The following is an 18,514-nucleotide window of genomic DNA, read 5'->3' as shown; positions in this document are numbered from 1 at the left end:
GCTACCTCAGAACGCGGGCGAAGCTCATGTGACGTCAGTCAGCAATGGAACACAGACACAATGGCGCCGGAAAGTTCTTAAAGGGGAGGGTTGATTTTGCTCTCCATCCACATCCTGCTCATTGCAGCCTTGAATCTCGGCCTGGAGAGACCTGTACATCAAATCTGCTAGAAAGAACAATGGAGAGGCCCAGGGAAAGAGCTCAGGGTGCAGCCCCCACAGTCTCTTCTAAATCGATACAAGGAAGGGCAAATCAAAATGAACCTGCAAAGTGCTGCTCAGTACCCAAAACTCCTTCACACAGTGTTGAATCTCTCCAGAAGTCTCTCTCTCTCACTCAGAATGCGTGGTGCAAAAATGTCACCAACAAAAAAAGGCAGGAAGCAGTCGCCTTTAAATAGCGCTCCCCCAGTCCCTTCCTGACTGCAAAACGCTCCCCTCAACCTGTCGTTGCTAGCGGCAGGCGGTAAGGCAGGGGGCGCCACTCAATATCCGGTCCGGGGCACTACCGGGGCGTTACACACTCGACTGACGTCACGATCTGCCGGCGCAGGAGATCGTGGCGGTAGTGTTTAGCGCCGCCGCAAAATGTCTAGTTAATTTCGTGAGCGGCGCAAACATCACCGCCAATGGACACAAGTTGCTTTGTGCCCCATTAGCGCCCTCTTAAGGCGTTAACGGGAGGCGCAAACCAACTGAATTTTTCCCCCCAAGTGTTTAAGCAGTAAAATAAATCATCTTGAGTGAGTGACTGCTATCATTTAATACAAGTGGCAAGTGCTACTCCCACAATTCCTGGCACAAAAGAACCAATCAAGATTGAGTGGAATATTGTGTAAATTAGTTTGCATTGCAATGTGGAAAGTTTACACACTTTACTAAATGACAATGACCCAGATTTTGCTGTGAATGGCGGAGGAACGGCTTTGGCCCTTCACCTTGCATACAGTTGCCCACAGAATTTTAGCAGGTTTGTCAGCGGAGACTTCCAGTCATCCACTCTGTTTGAATTTGGCACCTTCTACAGGGAATTTCTGGCACCTGCGAGCAGGCCAACCAGCAGGGAGGCTCTTCAACCAATCAGATTGAAGAATCCTCACTGAGCCACATGACTGCAAAGCAGGAAGTAAAAAACAGGAAATATAAATTACATTTAAGTCACTGTACAGGAAGCAAAATAAAGATTGAGACATACACATGGAATTAAGGGGAAAATATAAAAGTGTAAAACAGCAAAACGATAAAAAGAAAAAAAAATCTTTAAAAAAAAATCTGCAACATTAATTTTCTTCTGAGGGAATAGGACTCCACACTTAGGTTGTTCGGCAGTAATTATCACTTACTACGCTGTTAACAACTCAGTTACTCCTGATTGTACAAGGGCTAATGTTTTCATCTGTCTTTAGAGCGAGAATAGTGGGTAATTAACCAAACTTAACGCCATTACAGTGATCTCTGTGCAGATTCCATCGGCAAAGACTGCAACAGGGCACTCTGTGGAGGGGCAGGGCATCACTGACAGCAATTTCCGGATTTCTGCGTTTAACTGCGGATGCCAGAAGTCGCTGTCAGTTTTACCCAGTAATAACAGTGAGTGCTGACAGCTTTACCGTTATTAGTACAGCAAAATCCAGGCCTTTAATGACAATATATTACTGATCAGACAACACCTGCAGATATATTGTGATTCCAAGACTGTTACTATGCACCAATAGGGTCCAGGCATAGCAGAATGAAGCTTTAAGGTTCTGTCTGATTCTGTTAAACCTACCAGCACAGTAACATCTCAGAGTCTGTTTCTGGATATTAGAATCGAAGTACCAACTTTTTCTGTATAAAATACATTCTAAGGTTTGTTTCTTTTGAAAAAAAATTCTGTGCTATATTGAGGCACCTAGTAAGCAATTCACACATGCACCACACTGATTTGTATCACAATTGACTTGGTTGAATATTTTAAAACATGATTTTTAATGATATGCAATTTACTTTTTTTTTTAAACGATCTCTGTCCTGTCAAAAAAAAAACTGTTGGGATGCTATAGAATCTTGTGTGGAACTTTCGAAAATGCTGCAGGATCTTATAAAGGAAAATATTATTGCCGATGACTTACACTGGCTTTTTTTAGCCTATCTTTTAGCCTCGAACATCTTCAGTAACTTTGTGGGTTTCTTACTAAAGTGAATGGAAAACAATGCCACCTGAAGAAATTTAAGTGGATGGATTATCTTGCAGATCAATTGTTGGTAAAATACGGAATATCGTAACTGTTTTTTTGTTTGATCTCTTTTAGTTCCTGGCTTCCCTTACCCAGCCGCCACTGCAGCTGCTGCCTATCGGGGCGCACACCTGAGGGGCCGAGGACGTACGGTTTATAACACGTTTCGTGCAGCTGCACCCCCTCCTCCCATACCAGCCTATGGCGGGTGAGTGCAGTCTCAAAAGGTTAGCAAGTAATTTAAGGAGCTGAAGGAGTTTTTCCGGGGGAGTGCATGCTGGTCTTGGCTCACTGTGGAAACTGACGCAGTGTGCAAACAGTCCAGATTCCTGCAGCGATGCAGCGAGCCCAAAACAGTGACAATGTAACTGAGATTTGTACTGCCATGGACACTGGCTTTAAGTGTTTTATATGTCACACATCATTATGTAAAGTCTGCCATGGACCGAATGCTATAGAACATGAGTTATAAGAATCGAATATGTATTTATTTTGATGATTGCAAACATCTGATTCTTAAGGAGGTTGGACAGGGTTCAGAAGACAATTTCCATGTTTAGCAAATGGAAACTAATTGTTCCTTTTTTTGCTGATCTGCGTGGGCTCATGGATTAATTCAACCATCACAAATATTAGTAACCTTTTTGCAATGCGTGAATCTTCAAACCCCTTCATGTAATTACTTTATAAGTTTTAAAATTACTCACTGAAGGGACATTTCTTTAAAACTCAAACCTTCCTGTCACTTTGGTGATTCAAATTACACCCCAAGGAATGGAGATGAAGCCCTCACATATTCACAGTTGTTCAGGGCCACGGTTTTGACATTTAGGCCTAGAAATTCAGTATAGCCACGTTTGGGGCGCTACAGCCGGGCGGCCGCTAAAGTTTGCGCCCGGCGCAACTTCGCGCCACCTTCGCCGATATTCAGTGGCATCGCCCCAAGAGGTTGCTGCTGCGCTAAAACAGGCGATGCACGACTATCATTAGGCGCTAAGCCGGCGGCCCGGGGCGATACCCCCGAGGGCGGGCGCAGCGCAGGTTCGGCGAGTTGCTGATTGACGGCAGACACTCTGGCGCCGGTGAGCTCTTAAAGGGGGAGGGTGGATTTGTTTGCCTGCCACGCCCTGCACACTGCAGCCCTGAAGCAAGGCCTGACCACTGCTGCTTGATCTGTACAACGCCCAGGACTATGGAGAAGGCCAACGTTTGCACCTATTGCAGCCCCCATTATATGTTTCCAATCAATGCTATGGCTCTGAAGTTAAAGCCAAGTGCAAAGCTGTGGCCTGAAGCCACAAGTACCTGTGCGAGTGTTGAGCCAAACCAGGAAGCTCTCTACCTTTGTCTCTCTGCAAAGATCCGTCTCTCACAAAGAAGGAGTGTTGCAAAATGGCTGCCATTTCTACTGCAGGAGGAGTGCCCTTTAATTTGCGCCCCCCTCGCCCCGCAGTGACTGGGAACCGTTCCCCTCTACCAGTCGCTAGGGGCGCCAGGCGCACAATAGGCCGGCGCCACTGAATTTCCAGTTTGGGGCGCACAAAGGGCGTTGCACGATGAAATGACGTCAGGATCTGCGCACGCAGCTGAGCGCGCGCAAAGGCTTTGTGCCGCCGCTAAATCTTTACTGAAGTTGGGGAGAGGCGCAGATCGCGCTGCGCCCGGCCGCTAGCCGCCTAGCGCCCCACATCTCCTCCTCCTAAGGCGCTAGCGGCTGGCGCAAACAACTGAATTTCTAGGCCTTATAGTTTAACTCATTTAAGGGGGTAATTTTAACCTTACCTGCCCAGCTTCAATGGAAAGTAACATTGGGCGTGGTGTAAAATGGACGGCCGATCTGATCCCATCGGTTTCTCACCAGGCGTGTTAGGTTAGATTTAGCCCCTAAATTCTGAATGGAAAATTATTTTTGATGCCAGAGTGTGGGGACTGGAATTCCTATAATTATACACCAGGGGGCCTTAATACACTTGGGGTAGAAATTCGTCACTGCCTCGTTTTGGGCAATGCAGCTCAATGGGTGCCCGAATCAAGAGGCCCAAGGCTGACCCACAGTTGGGCCTATGGCCTCAACTCAATAATATAAATGAGCTGCTGGTGCCTGGTGCACATCCTAGGCAGCTCGCCCTTCTGGTGTTTGAATTTTGGGCCGTCTGCCTCACCGGCAGCATGAACGGACACTGAGTATTAATTATACCAGCGATCAGAGTCTGTGATTATTACAATTTAGAGTTAAATCCCTATATAGCTGACAATTTAGTAGCATCAGATAGCCAATCCATCACTACATAGAATTACATAGAATTTTACAGCACAGAAATAGACCAATCAGCCCAACAGATATTTATGCTTCAAATGAGCCTCCTCCCACCTTACTTCATCTCATCCTATCAACATATTCTTCTCTTCCTTTCTCTCTTATGTAATTATCTAGCTTCCACTTAAATACATCTATGCTATCCTTAAATACATCTATGCTATCCTTAAATGTAACAATGTATCGGGTAGCTCAGGGTCTGTGTGTGTGATTAGCATATTCCAGTGCTTATACAACCATGTCCTTATGAGCAGCATGGCTGAATCCATCTGTTTCCTTCCTTGGGACACAGAAGTTGCCTTCTGGAGCACTGAGTCGATGAGCCCCTTTGGTGGCAGGGTTGTCTGTTCCACTTGGATCTTTGGTTCTGGCTGAACCCACCTCATACATGGGCGTGATATCTAAACTGGCTTCATTCTGATCTTCCCTGATCTCAGACACTTATACAATTAAGTGACACACTTTGCTGTACATGGTGGAAGGATGGCATGGTGCAGGAGTGCCAGGAGAACATCAGGCAGGTGTGCCAGGTTTAAAAGTAATGTTGGATTTTACTTTTGGGAGAATTAATACATGGTGAGTGTGATTGATTCATTCACCTGTGGGCATCAGTCTAGGTTTGCATGATGAGAGAGCATGTGTTGCCAGTCAGAGACAGTAAAGAGCTGAAAGTCTACACCCTTCCAATGTAAAATTGGTGCATTTGGCCCTGGTAATGGCTGACTGTGCCAAATGGGAACAAAGGGTCCTGATTTCCAAGCAGACGGAAGAGCCACACAGGAAAGGAGTTCCCACAAAAGTCACTTTCCAGCAACTTGGGAATGTGCACTGGGTACACAACACACAGTGCACAGCCAGCTAAGAAATGGGCAGGAAGTGGCAGTGGGCTGTTAAGCTGAAATGGAAATACGGACGGCCAAAAATCGCCAGCGGCCACCGGAGGGAGGCTCACTAGCAAGATGGTAAATGATGGGCCTGCAAGAGCCCCACAAGGAAAGTAAAAAAAACTTACCTGAAATGGTTATTCGGTCCGAGATCCTGACAGGCTAGAGTTAAAATTGAAGTTAGGGGCCAATGATATCATGGGACTCCGATCTGCATATTTAAGGAAGGAGCCCGCTGACTGCAGGTGAATGTCGTTGCTGCCTGCTCAGATATTAAAGCTAGTGGGATCCATGCAGGATCGCCAGTTTAGTCACCTGGCCAATTTTAAGTGCCTGCCTGGTTTCTGCCGAGCAGGTAAGGCTAAGCACTGGAGAAAGTGCAAAGAAGATTTACAAGGATACCAGAACTGAAAGGGTACAATTATCAAGAAACACTGAACAGATTGGGGCTCTTTTCTCTAGAAGAGAGAAGGCTGTTAGGTGACCTGATAGAGATCTTTAAAATTATGAAGGGGTTCAATAGGGTAGACTCAGAGACAGCTGAGAGCTGAAAGTCTACACCTCGCCAATGCAAAATCGGTTTACTTGGCCACAGTGATGGCTGACTGCGTCCAAGATGTTTCCACTTGTGGGGGAGTCAAAAACTAGGGAACATAAATATAAGATAGCCACTAATAAATCCAACAAGGAATTCAGGAGACATTTCTTTACTCAGAGTGTTGAGAATGTGGAACTCGCTGCCACAGGAAGTGGTTGAGGCAATTAGCATAGATGTATTTAAGGGGAAGCCAGATAAGTGCATGAGGGAGAAAGGAATAGAAAATATGTTGATAGGGTGAGAGGAAGTAAATAGGGTGGGAGGAGGCTCATGAGGAACCTAAGCACAGGCCGAATCAGCTGTTTCTGTGCTATAAGTTCTGTGTAGTGTAATTCTATGTAAGATCATCCCTGTAGTTCTCATTTTGTGACTCAGATGTCTGTTGTTTGCATATTCAAATGCAGAAGTTTGTTGTTTTATATATAAAGGTATGTAAAGCAGCCTGAGTGGGAAAGAAACAGAGATTTACACATCCTTATGCTTTATTCATATAGCTCAGTAAATAGGTTTAACAGCCTTTATTTCAACCTACTCCATTCTACATGAAATGTCGAAACACCTTCAAAGCACTCTGCTGTGCTTAGAGTTTTTGATTTTTCAGCTTTTCAATTATTTTAGTCATCATTATACAATCTGATGAATCAGCTTTGCATTTCAAATATCCTTGCATCTAAACACTGTCAAATGGGCATTTAATTTCCTTCCTCACTTACTCATCCTGGGTGAGGTTACCAATCTTTGTTAAAGCCTGTTCATTTTCTTGCATTACTCTTTTTCCTTTTTATTCTTTTGTCTCTTTTAACCGCAGACTCTCATACCAGGTTCAGATTAGTAGAGAGAGCCTGTAGCCAATCCTTAGTTTCTCAGTCTACTTGGGTTCTACAGGTCAGCTTTCAGGTGGGCAGAATATGTAGGCTTTGTTGGATGGGTGTCCATATTTTTCATGGTAAGTTCATTAAAACAGTCCTATGAATCAGTGAGGTGATTTATGCCTTTTTCTCCTGCTCCCCCCACCCGCTGCCCCACCACCATCAAATTTGTACTTGTTTATTTTACCATTTTGCCATCTTTCAGATGAGACATTAAACCGAGGCTCTGTCTGCTCTCTGGTGGATATAAAAGGTCCCATGGCGCTATTTCCAGAAGAGCAGGGGAGTTATCCCAGGCAGTCCTGGGCAATATTTATCCCTCGAACATCGAAAATAGATTATCTGGTCATTATCACATTGCGGTTTGTGGGAGCTTGCTGTGCGCAAATTGGCTCCGGGTTTCCTACATTACAACAGCGACTACACTTCAAAAGTACGTTACTGCCTGTAAAGCACTTTGGGATGTCCGGTGGACGTGAATGGTGCTATATAAATGCAAGTCTTTCTTTCTTTCATTCGTTCAATCAGAATAGTGGGATGGTCTGAGCTGCAGAGTAGAATACAGCTTCTGTCATAACTGGTGAGGCATATTGGCAAACTCTGTTTTGCCCTACATTTGTCCAGAATGGCTTTATCATTCAGTGTTCCAGACAAAAACTCACCAAGCTTATATCCCGGTGGCAGGTGCCCAAAATGTAGTTACATAAGAACATAAGAAATAGGAGCAGGAGTAGGCCAATCGGCCCCTCGAGCCTGCTCCGCCATTCAATAAGATCATGGCTGATCTGATCCTAACCGCCAATCCACTATCACAGATAGTTGCCATTTAGTTTCCCAGATACGAACCAGCGAAACTCATACACATTAGTGACAGGTGCCTGAAAGAGTGCTGCTATTTAGTGTTCCAGATGAGAACTCGTCAAACCATTTGTTGCAGGTACAAGTGATCAGCACCTGAGGAAGACCGATCCACAGCCATCCTTTCGGAAGCAGACATTCCATCATCTGAATTTCAATATTGCCCATTATTATGCATTTAATTCTGGAGGTGGGGATTGTGGCTATGGAGCATATTCTATTGGAAATTTAACTGGGCTTTTCTCCCTTCCTCTACCCTTCTGCTTTATGATTTGTTGATACTTAGAACTCTGGCTTTCTGAAGGACTTTAACCTGCAGCGTATTGAAAAAATGCATGTAACTGAGACTGACGTCGGGATACCAGACAATCCTGTACCAGAAGCATGTTCTCTGCACTGCAAAACAACAGTTCTTTAAACATTCTCATTTTCATTCTCAAGCTGAAATCAGTGGAATTTGAAGGAATGTACCTCCTCAGTACCGTGTTTTTATGACTGTTCCTGCTCTTAATGGTATGTGCCATGGGGAGGGAGCAATAAAGAGGGGGAAATAAAACACACAGCATCCTGTTGTCTTAAAAATATTGATACAATGGCTCCGATACGTAACTAGGGGAGTGAAGAGAGCAGCGGGGGAGGATTTCCGGATGGGAAACCTGGAAGTAAGGGTTTCCCGGACATCCTGCAGGATTTAACGCCTTTTAAAATTTTCAGTAGGTTTCCCACCTGACAGCCAGTCTATCTGTTGGGCAGGAAAACAGCCGAGGAGCGGGTGGCTGGTAAGTTGTTAGGGTGGGGGGAAACGGTCAGTGCAGAGTGGGGGGGATCGGAGATTGTGGAGGTGGTTGGGGGTTAGGAGATTGGGGTGGGGTGTCGGAGGTCGCGGGGGGTTGGAGATCACGGGGGGCTGGGGGGTCAGAGATCATGGGGGGGAGGGATCTTACAGAGTTAAACTTGTTGGGCCTGGTGGAAACACTCCTGTTCCTCCTGGCCCACAAGCAGTGCTGTAACTGCATTTACCTTATGGATCGTTTCCTTGCCTTAGCGGCGGTACAACAAAGGTTCACTAGATTGATTCCCTGGATGAGAGGGTTGTCCTATGAGGAGAGATTATGTAGAATGGGCCTATACTCTCTGGAGTTTAGAAGAATGAGAGGTGATCTCATTGAAACATATAAGATCCTGAGGGGAATTGACAGGGTAGATGCTGAGAGGTTGTTTCCCCTGGCTGGAGAGTCTAGAACTAAGGGGCATAGTCTCAGGATAAGGGGTCAGCCATTTAAGGCTGAGATGAGGAAGAATTTCTTCATTGAGAGGGTTGTGAATCTTTGGAATTCTCTATCACAAAGACTGTGAATGCTGAATCTTTGAGTATATTCAAGGGTAAGATAGATAGATTTTTGGATGCTAGGGGAATCAAGGGATATGGAGATTGGGTGGGGAAGTGAAGTTGAGGTCGATTATCAGCCATGATCTTATTGAATGGTGGAGCAGGCTCGAGGGGCCGAATGGATGACTCCTGCTCCTATTCTTGCGTTCTTATGTTCTCACTTCCATTTACCTGCCAGGATTCCAAAGGCATTCGGTAAGGTGTCACATAAAAGGTTACTGCATAAGATAAGAGCTCATGGAGTTGGGGGTAATATATTAGCATGGATAGCGAATTGGCTAACTAACAGAAAGCAGAGAGTCGGGATAAACAGGTCATTTTCTGGTTGGCAAACAGTAACTAGTGGGGTGCCACAAAGATCGGTGCTGGGGCCCCAACTATTTACAATCTGCATTAATGACTTGGATGAAGGGATCGAGTGTAATGTAGCCAAGTTTGTGGATGATACAAAGATGGGTGGGAAAGCAAGTTGCGCAGAGAACTCAAAGAATCTGCAAAGGGATATAGACAGGCTAGGTGAGTGGGCAAACATTTGGCAGATGGAGTATAATGAGGGAAAGTGTGAGGTTATCCACTTTGGCAGGAAAAATAAAAAAGCAAACTATTATTTAAATGGAGAGAGATCAGAGACGATTCACTAGGTTAATTCCAGAGATGAGGGGTTTGACTTTTATAGAAAGGTTGAGCAGGCTGGGCCTATACTCATTGGAATTTAGAAGAATGAGAGGTGATCTTATCGAAACATACTGAGGGGGCTCAACAGGGTAGATGCAGAGAGGATGTTTCCCCTCATGGGGAAATCTAGAACTCTGGGGCACAGTCTCAGAATAAAGGGTTGCCCTTTTAGAACTGAGATGAGGAGGAACTTCTTCTCTCAGAGGGTCATAAATTTGTGGAATTCTCTGCCCCAGAGAGCTGTGGAGACTGGGTCATTAAATACATTTAAAGTGGAGATAGACAAATTTTTGCAAGATAAGGGAGTGAAGGGTTATGGGGAGCAGGCAGGGAAGTGACTTTGAGCCCAAGATCAGCCATGATCTTATTGAATGGCGGAGCAGGCTCGAGGAGCCAAGTGGCCTATTCCTGCTCCTATTTCTTATGTTCTTAGACTCGGGAAACCTCACCGACATTAATTAAAAATAAAACTGTAAAAATGGAGGCATGCAGGCTCCTTAAAAGATTTAACTGACCGACCCGCTTCTTGAGAATGGATTGGTCGTCCGTCCCCTGCCCCGCCGCCGTTAGTACAGGTGGGTTGTAGGTGGATTTGAAATTTTTAAAATTTTTACTTCCCACCTGACCCAAACCTATTCTTGGGGTTAAAATGACCCCCAACGTGTTACACAAAGTTTGTGCCACGTTGGTATGGTTATAAGAACAAATCATGGATGGGCTCCGATCAGCCTAAAAGCCATTTGAGGCATCTATTCAAAACATTTCTATTGTTGCAGTACCATTGGCAGCTTTATTTTAGTAAATTTGCTTTATGCTAGTTTTTTTTTATTTCTTTGAATGAGAAATTGCCTGTTAGAATTGATAAAAGCTTTTGCAAAAGGGAAGACAGGAACTCACTGGTTGTAGTTATACTGGCACCGGTGCAAAACACACTGAAGCAAAGCTGCCATTTCACAAGATCATATGATAACTATGGATGAAGAAGACTATTTAGCCTGTCTTAATTCCTCCATCCAGGGAGACCCTGGCATCCACCCATTGTAACATCCAATTATTTCTTAAATGATACCAGGGTGTTTGCCTCCTCTACTCGATCTGGAAGTTTATTGCACACATTGATCATTCTTTCTGCGAAGAAGAATTTCCTTGGCCCGGAATTTGCGGTGGGTAATATTAGCGAATAAGCAGTGTTCTCTCTTATTACCCCTTTGAAATTGACCGCAACTTCAGGATTTAGCACATGCGCATCCTAAAACAGAAATCCTGAAGTTGTGGTCAGTCATTCACTGCTCCAACACTGGCTGTGCTGTGGACCGCCCCCACCCCGGCATCAGTGTAATCAGTGAAACGGCTTTTCCATGGTAATATCACCGTTAAATACCACATTAAAAGTTAGACCTTGTTGGATTAGGTGTAACTGGGGTTTTAACAGCGTATTGACTGCTAAAGAAACGTTATGGCCCTGAAAAGCTAATTTAAATTTTGTGAAGTGTCAAATTTCTTCATTATAATGAAAATTACAATTTTTAAGAAACATTTTAAAAAGTTATAATTTTTAAAAGTTTGTTCATATTTTGATTTCAGGTTTACCTTTTCCCCACGTGAGAGCTACAATCTTTCTTTTGCTCTCTGTAACATTTTAAAAAAGTCAGAATAATAGGAGCTTCTTCACTTCCTCCTTCCCTGTCTGTGAGAACTCTACATTGTGATTGGCTACTTAGACAGCTTGTTGACGTCACAGCAGCTCGCACTATGGAACTCCCACTACACTGTGCAGATCTCAACTGCACGTTGAAAAAAGCCAAACTTCTCGCATAGTCTGGGGCATGGGTGTCCACAACATTTTTCACGAGGCCGCCTCCTTGCCCCATAAAGGAAGGATTCTGACTTGCCTTACGAGCTGCTTCATTGTTCCTGACAGCTGCCAACCTGGTTTCACCTGGCGGGAAAACCATGGCAGCTTTGTCGCTCAGGCCCAGCTTAAAATGCAATCAGGGTCCTATTAGCATAATAATAGTACCCCAATTTGCATAAATTCATGAGGCACTCGCATGCTTTAGGTGGATGCCTCAGCCCCCTGCATGTTAAGATCGCAGGCGGCAGGAAAGGGATGAGTTCTGAACGGGCAACTAACTTGCTCAGTTTGATATGCCCAGTTTCCACCAGGCTGGTAGGGATAAAATTGACCCCCATGTTTCTTCAATCTCTCCACATATTTCAGACCCTTGAAATTGGGTATTATCATCATGACTCTTCTTTGCACAGCCTGTCTCTTTGGTTTCTTAGCAAACAAAACTAAAGGTGATCTCACTGAGATCAGCTTGCTGAAAATATTGACACAGCCCTTGCATTAAAGTTGGAGAAGAGATGTGGGAGAGAAAACTGTGTCTTCTGGATCACTGTTCGAATCTACCCCTGAGGGATATAATGATAATCTCTTTAATGCCAACAACCTTAATGAGATAAGTTTGAGTTGTCTTAACTCAGTTTACAGTGAATAGAAGCTCAAAGTATAAAACTACTCTGTATTTAGTATTAATTGAACAATGACACTCATAGCTATCTGTACAATGCCTGGAATAGAAAATGAAACCATCCCATTGCTGCAGTAGGAGGAGCTCCCTTGAGGTTGGATTAAAGTCCATTGTTCAATCAATGCTGTCGACCGTGAGATACATCCAACATGATAACACAGAAGAAAAATGTTCAATTTCATACCATCTTGAGCCCTGCTCCTCCAATAGGTGTAATTCCTTTCAAAAATGTTTTCAGCAAGAGGGATGTTCCTTATTTTGTATCCACTGCCTAACCAGTACATGCCTCCAAATGTTGTCATTTAGCTCAGGAACCACCTACACTGACCACTGCTGATGCCGGTCCAGAATAAACTGACAAGACCATATTGTGGCAGAACAAATGAACCATGTAATACAGTACATAACTTGGTTTCTATTACATCATCGTTTCCACCAATCTATTCAGTGTTTCCCAAATGAGACTCTTTTTCATTAGTGTTACAGTCATATACGGTAAAAACATGCTTTTAGACAAGTCCGTTCAACTTCCTTAAGCATCAGTGTTGCAACCTTTATTCTTTCAGTGAAGTAGTTGGTTCATGCCCTTGCACGTGGAAATGCACTAACATGAAGTTTTTTTTTGTGTGTGAATCTGCAGTGTTGTTTACCAGGATGGATTTTATGGTGCAGACATTTATGTAAGTACTCGTGATGTACATACAGTCTTCATTCATTACTAAAGCCATTCTTCTTACAAGTTTACTGTGTAGCGCACCTCAGTTTTGACCTTGTGATAATGCCTGTCAGAAAGCATTCATCACAATGTACATTGTGCTGAAAATCAACTATGTATCTGTGCTCATATCCTTATGCTTTTTTTCACACTATTAACTTGAAATGGTCTTTTAGCCTATTGAGTGCTGTATGCTTCTCATATTTATGGTATCTAAATGCATTCAGGGTGAACACTTAAAATATTAGTACAACATGTAGCAGTATTAATCTATTTTTGCTCTCCTGTTAATGAAATGTATTGTAAATGGGTTTCTTTTTGTTAAGGAGAATCTGTTCATTTAGTTTCCAAACATTTCATGTCATTCCTGTTCTATTTTTGGAGGGCTGTGTATAAATTTTTCTGGTGTTTTTAATGTGTGTAATATCTACAGATTTTATGGTATAAGAATAATGGTCCTGTTGCTCATTAAAGTGATAGATGGCAGAGTGGAGAACAAAATATTATTTACTTCCACTTCCAATGACATTATTTAGTATTCCTACCTCAGGCAGACTTGGCTTCTTTCACATTGTACTGAGTTGTAGGCTGAGTCTTGGGTCCAAAGGTACATATGGTGGCTCGTACACAACTGAAGATTCTGGGCAGCTGGGTCCAAATTGAAGACTCAAATTACATTCAAAATCAGTGTGTTCCCAGAAGAAGATCTCCCAGTTGAGGCACTAGATGGATACCTTGCAGTAGCGGAGTGCTCCATCTCATTGACACTCATCATGGAATAGGAAAACATACCAAAGTCTTTCCTGAAAAGTATATTCTGCCAGATGAACTGAATCACAATTGATGACTTCAGGCTCTAGACTTTATTGGCTTTTAGACAGAAGGAGGTTATGTGGAGGTGGGAAGACAGCAAAAATGAAGATATCAGGGAGAGAAAAAATATTACAGCTCTCATCATTTTCCATTCTTGGAGGTTACCAAATTAGATGTTGAATTTTGAGACATTGGGTCCTTAAGACTTATGAGTGAGGAGAAAACCTAATCATTGTTGTTTGAGAACCACAGATATTTTAGACTTATGTATTTTGTTTCACCTTCAAAACTATTTTTCTCCATTGTTAGAATTAACATTATTTATTCCTCAGATAAAGTACAAAACAAGTTTCACACTAGTTTTCAGCAAGGATACCTTTTAAACAGGTGAAGATGGTAGCATTTCATCTAGACACTGAAATATTTAAATTTCAAAAAGTACACTAATATTCAGTATCTTGCTAAAAAGATGCATTTCATATCATATTGAAAAACTATAACATTAGAATTTCCTCCTAGAAGCAACCTTCATTGAGTTTTTCTTCTAAAGTTGCACAATTAGCACTCAGCCTTCAAGTTTAACTTGATTAAATTTAATTGATATAAATATTAGACAGCATTAGAAAATATAAATTGCATTCTGGTTTCTAAGCCACTACAATTCATTTTTCAGAGACTATGAAAAATTAGGCCGGGTGAAATTTTAATAAAGGGAAAAAAGTCTTTTCAACTTAAGAGGAAAAGATAGCACAGAAATCCCTCCTTAATACTCAAAGGACTACCTTCTACCTTTTATTTGATTTGGTGATACTTATTTGTATGGATTTTAGGTTTTTAATGGTTCAGTATCAAAAGCAAACTTGAAAAGGAATGGCTTATTGGGTTCATGGGTTATCCATTCTTTTTTACATTCAAAACATTATTTCTGTTTCATTATAGAGTAGTGTATCAAGAATCTGTGTATGGCAGTAAGTTACCACAGGTATGAAGTACTAAATGATGAGCAAAGCGTCACATTGAATGTGGACTGCCGTGAAATGTTTTACTAACTGTGCGATAAAAGGGGTAATTGTTGATGCAGGAAGGATTTGCTTTGAGTGAACATTAACCATTTTGGGGCAGTTTGGGTTTGCTAAATAACAAGAGCTTGGGGATGAATGGAGGCAAAATTATTGTGAATGAATGTTGATTTCAGATGGGAAATCTTGGCTAAAAGCTGAGTGATCAGGACTTTTATGATTCTTAGTTTTTTTCCACTGCGCTTGCAAGAATACACAGTGAGGAGGCTGTCCCAAAGGATGGTGGGACGGCCACTTCCAACCACATTTTAATTGGATCATAAATGGTGTTTGCTTTATCTACAGAAACTGGGTTCTGTATGTTAATTGGCATGCTGAGATCATTTAGAAATGGTTGATATAACATTGTGGCCCATTGAACAGGAGGTTCTGCTGTTCTCACAGTTTGACAATCGATGCATCACTGCCCACGATTCATTTTGAATGTGCATTTGTTTGTCCTGTTGCTTAATTGAAGATCCATAATTATCCTAACTTTGAAAATTAGCCAGAGCTAATTTAATTAAAACCTAATTTCTACTAGAATGACTCAATTCCAACTTATATGTTTTCAAAGAATTAATTTTAATAACAGAGCCAACAGATGCAGTCAGATCAATACGTTGAGGATATCTTGGGAAGAATATATCGGGTCCTTCAGTATTTTCAGCATTTGTTCAGCAGGTGGCCAGTTTCTTTGCACAAAGCAGTAAACTGTACTTGAATAAAGTGAACTTGTGTAGCTCTAAATTGAATAATAAGTAGGAATACAGTCAGCACTTCTCAAACACAAAACTCATCTTCAGATTAGCAGCATTAGATTGGCATTTTTTAAAATATCTCTTGGATGTGGTTTTCTGTGTGATCTCACACCCAAACTTAATAGATTGGTTTAATGAATGTCTAATTTATCAAACTTACGTATTTTGGAGTCAAGGATTATCATAAAGAATAATAAATTACATTTTAAAACTGTTATGAGCTTAGGCTTGACACAATAAATCAATATTATAGTTAGGAGTAATGATTTACAGTCCCATTAAATGATTTGTTTAGCCAATCTAAATCAGAACTTTATTTCTTTTCCTTTTTAGCACTTATTCCCTCTCCTTTTTTGGTTTGCCCAAACAGGGCAGCTGGCCTGAACTGCAGAGAGAGAGTACAGACCCGAGTCCAGAACTTTGCCAATACTGCTCCCTAACCAGGTGTTGGGAGATGCATGACAGCAGTGCGGAAAAATTTGTCATTAGTTTTTCTCTCCATTCCAGTAGAGAAATATCTGTAACCTGCTCAATATCCTCCCCTAATGACCTAGCCAAGATTAGGAATCCTGTGCATGGGAAGTAATGGGCATGCGGTATCATCCCATCATTGAATGATTTCAACACATTGGTACACCAATGCAATGCATCACTGAACTGTCCATATAATTTATCCTTTGACTACTTATGTTTATCTGCATAAAGAAAGATGTTGGTGTCTATTTTAGATTGTTAACCATCAGAACATGCATTATTTGTCAAGAAAATCTGAGTCCAATCATTTACTCTGCCGCAGAAAATTCAACCAGAATTCCAATACCTTGAATATGTTAAAATTGTGAGGGTACTGAGATATTGTTTACTCTCATCACCCTGCCAAACATCTTTTTGATTTCAGATCTTCAGGCCAGATCTAACTTGACAAAACAGTGTGATAAGTTATGATACAATAGCAATGAAAACTATATGTATCTCACAGCAAACAGCTTTACAAATTCATGCTCCTTCTGTCAAATGTATGCCATTGAGTTTATCAAATGTGAAATCATTAATTAAAGCATAAATCATAACCTGCTTCTATAAGTGTTGAAAATATTGGACATTCTATGCTATGAAATTGCAAATGGACTGAGCTTCTTTGCAAATGGACTGAGCTTCTTCTTTTGTTCCAGGGTGGGTACGCTGCCTACAGGTATGCCCAGCCTGCCACTGCCACTGCTGCTGCCTACAGCGACAGGTAAGGAAGCCTTTCCTTTTTTGATTTATTGTATTGTAATTTACGTGATTCAATGCTGGGATAAAAAGGAACTGGTTCACATGGCATCACGGGAATGATGAATTATCATTCAAACAAATAGCATTGTTGAGTTGTGAATCTGTGACTGCCACTACTTTAAGAGTGATATAGCTGCTTTAACTTGGTCGAGTTATGACATTGTTTCTACACTGGTAGGTGATATCTGTTATGCCACCTCCATTCTAGCTGTCAATTTCGACTTGTTCTGGATTTGCAGCTGATTTGAGTAAAATATTTAAGGAAGTTTATAATTCCTCATGAGAAAACTCTGACTTGCCTTCCTAGAATAATCTTGATTTGCTTTCATTTAATTTGAAAATCTAAAAAAGGCCCAATAAAAAGTGAGTAGGTAAGAATAAATTGGCTGGAGTTTGAGTGTTTAGCCACAGTCTGAATTGAATTGAGCAGAACAAATTTCTCACAACGGAAAATTGAATGTGTTTTTCAAACAATATCTCCCCTCCCATCATAGCCTAAAATGTCCTGAAAAAAATATCAATACCGAAATGCAGCACATCAAGGCATCTGTCTCATCCTCCACAGTAAGCAAGTGAAAAGGCAGAACTCAGCTTTATTAATGACGTTCCTGAAGATGGCTTCATACTACATGCTGCTTCAGTTACGGTTTACTCTAGGCTCCAGCTTCACCCTGAGAGATACTTAAGGCCTCATATGGCATTCCCTCTTCCACCAACTGATGCTTTAATCCCCAGACGAAATACACTGCTTCCCTACTGACAGCTGCTGCAGGCCTGGATGAAATTACTGTTCTCCAAACCTTCTTCTGCCAAGCCTTGGATGGTAGTGGCCAATTACAGATCAACACTAAGTACTGGGCAATGGTTACATCTCAACCAGCAGAGGCCTGAGGCTGCAGACAAAGTTTTCTCTTTGTTGATTAACGTTCCAGACCTCATTTGATTTTTTTCCAACAAAAGATGTTATGAATTTTGTTAATATTTCCAAACTAATTTGTGTATGTTGGATTACTTCATCACGACGATGTAATCTCCCAAACAATTAAAATAATTTGTGTTTCAGCATTTTCAATGAAAGAAGAATCAAATGTCTTTTGTTAAGGGGAAGCTAGATAAGTAGATGAGGGAGAAAGGAATAGAAGGATATGTTGATGGGGTGAAATGAAGTATGGTGGGAGGAGGCTCGTGTGGAGCATAAACACCAGCATAGACCAGTTGGGCCGAATGGCCTGTTTCTGTGCTGTACACCCGATGTAAGGGATTGGGACTGAATGTTATTGACTAGCTCTTTTGTAGAAGATACAAAATACAGTTTTTGTTTCAATTTTTAAACATAAAATAGCATTTGCTCACTTACTTAGAAAAATTAAATGTTTTGTTTCTTCACTCCAAATATCTCCCCTCCTCTTCCCCAAGTGACCACTGCCCTCGTGTACTTCACCCAATTGACAGTGAGTGCCAGCAAGCCATTTCACTCTGGGAAACATCACAATTTATATTCCACCCTGTCCTCAACCACAAGCCACACAAATGCATTTTCGAGTAGGG

The 18,514-nt window shown here is 42.0% G+C and overlaps 1 protein-coding gene across 11 annotated transcripts in view; it reads left to right on the top strand.

Annotated features, from left to right (window-relative positions):
* The window catches only part of rbfox1 (RNA binding fox-1 homolog 1), a 1,299,090-nt gene that overhangs the window by 1,252,248 nt on the left and 28,328 nt on the right, over nt 1–18,514 (top strand). For 10 of the 11 annotated variants that reach the window (XM_086000896.1, XM_086000891.1, XM_086000894.1 and 7 more), the window contains exons 8-10: nt 2,295–2,427; nt 12,985–13,024; nt 16,864–16,928. In XM_086000896.1, coding sequence (XP_085857022.1) covers nt 2,295–2,427; nt 12,985–13,024; nt 16,864–16,928 — 238 coding nt within the window. Of the gene's footprint in view, nt 1–2,294; nt 2,428–12,984; nt 13,025–14,811; nt 14,855–16,863; nt 16,929–18,514 lie in introns of all 11 variants that reach the window. The other variant, XM_086000901.1, reaches the window with a different exon arrangement.

This window comes from Somniosus microcephalus, chromosome 11, assembly GCF_052327205.1.
Source record: "Somniosus microcephalus isolate GS21.2 chromosome 11, FLI_Smic_1.0, whole genome shotgun sequence".
Lineage (NCBI taxonomy): Eukaryota > Metazoa > Chordata > Chondrichthyes > Squaliformes > Somniosidae > Somniosus > Somniosus microcephalus.
The sequence above is the reverse complement of the archived record's forward strand: the minus strand, read 5'-3'. Positions and strand labels throughout refer to the sequence as shown.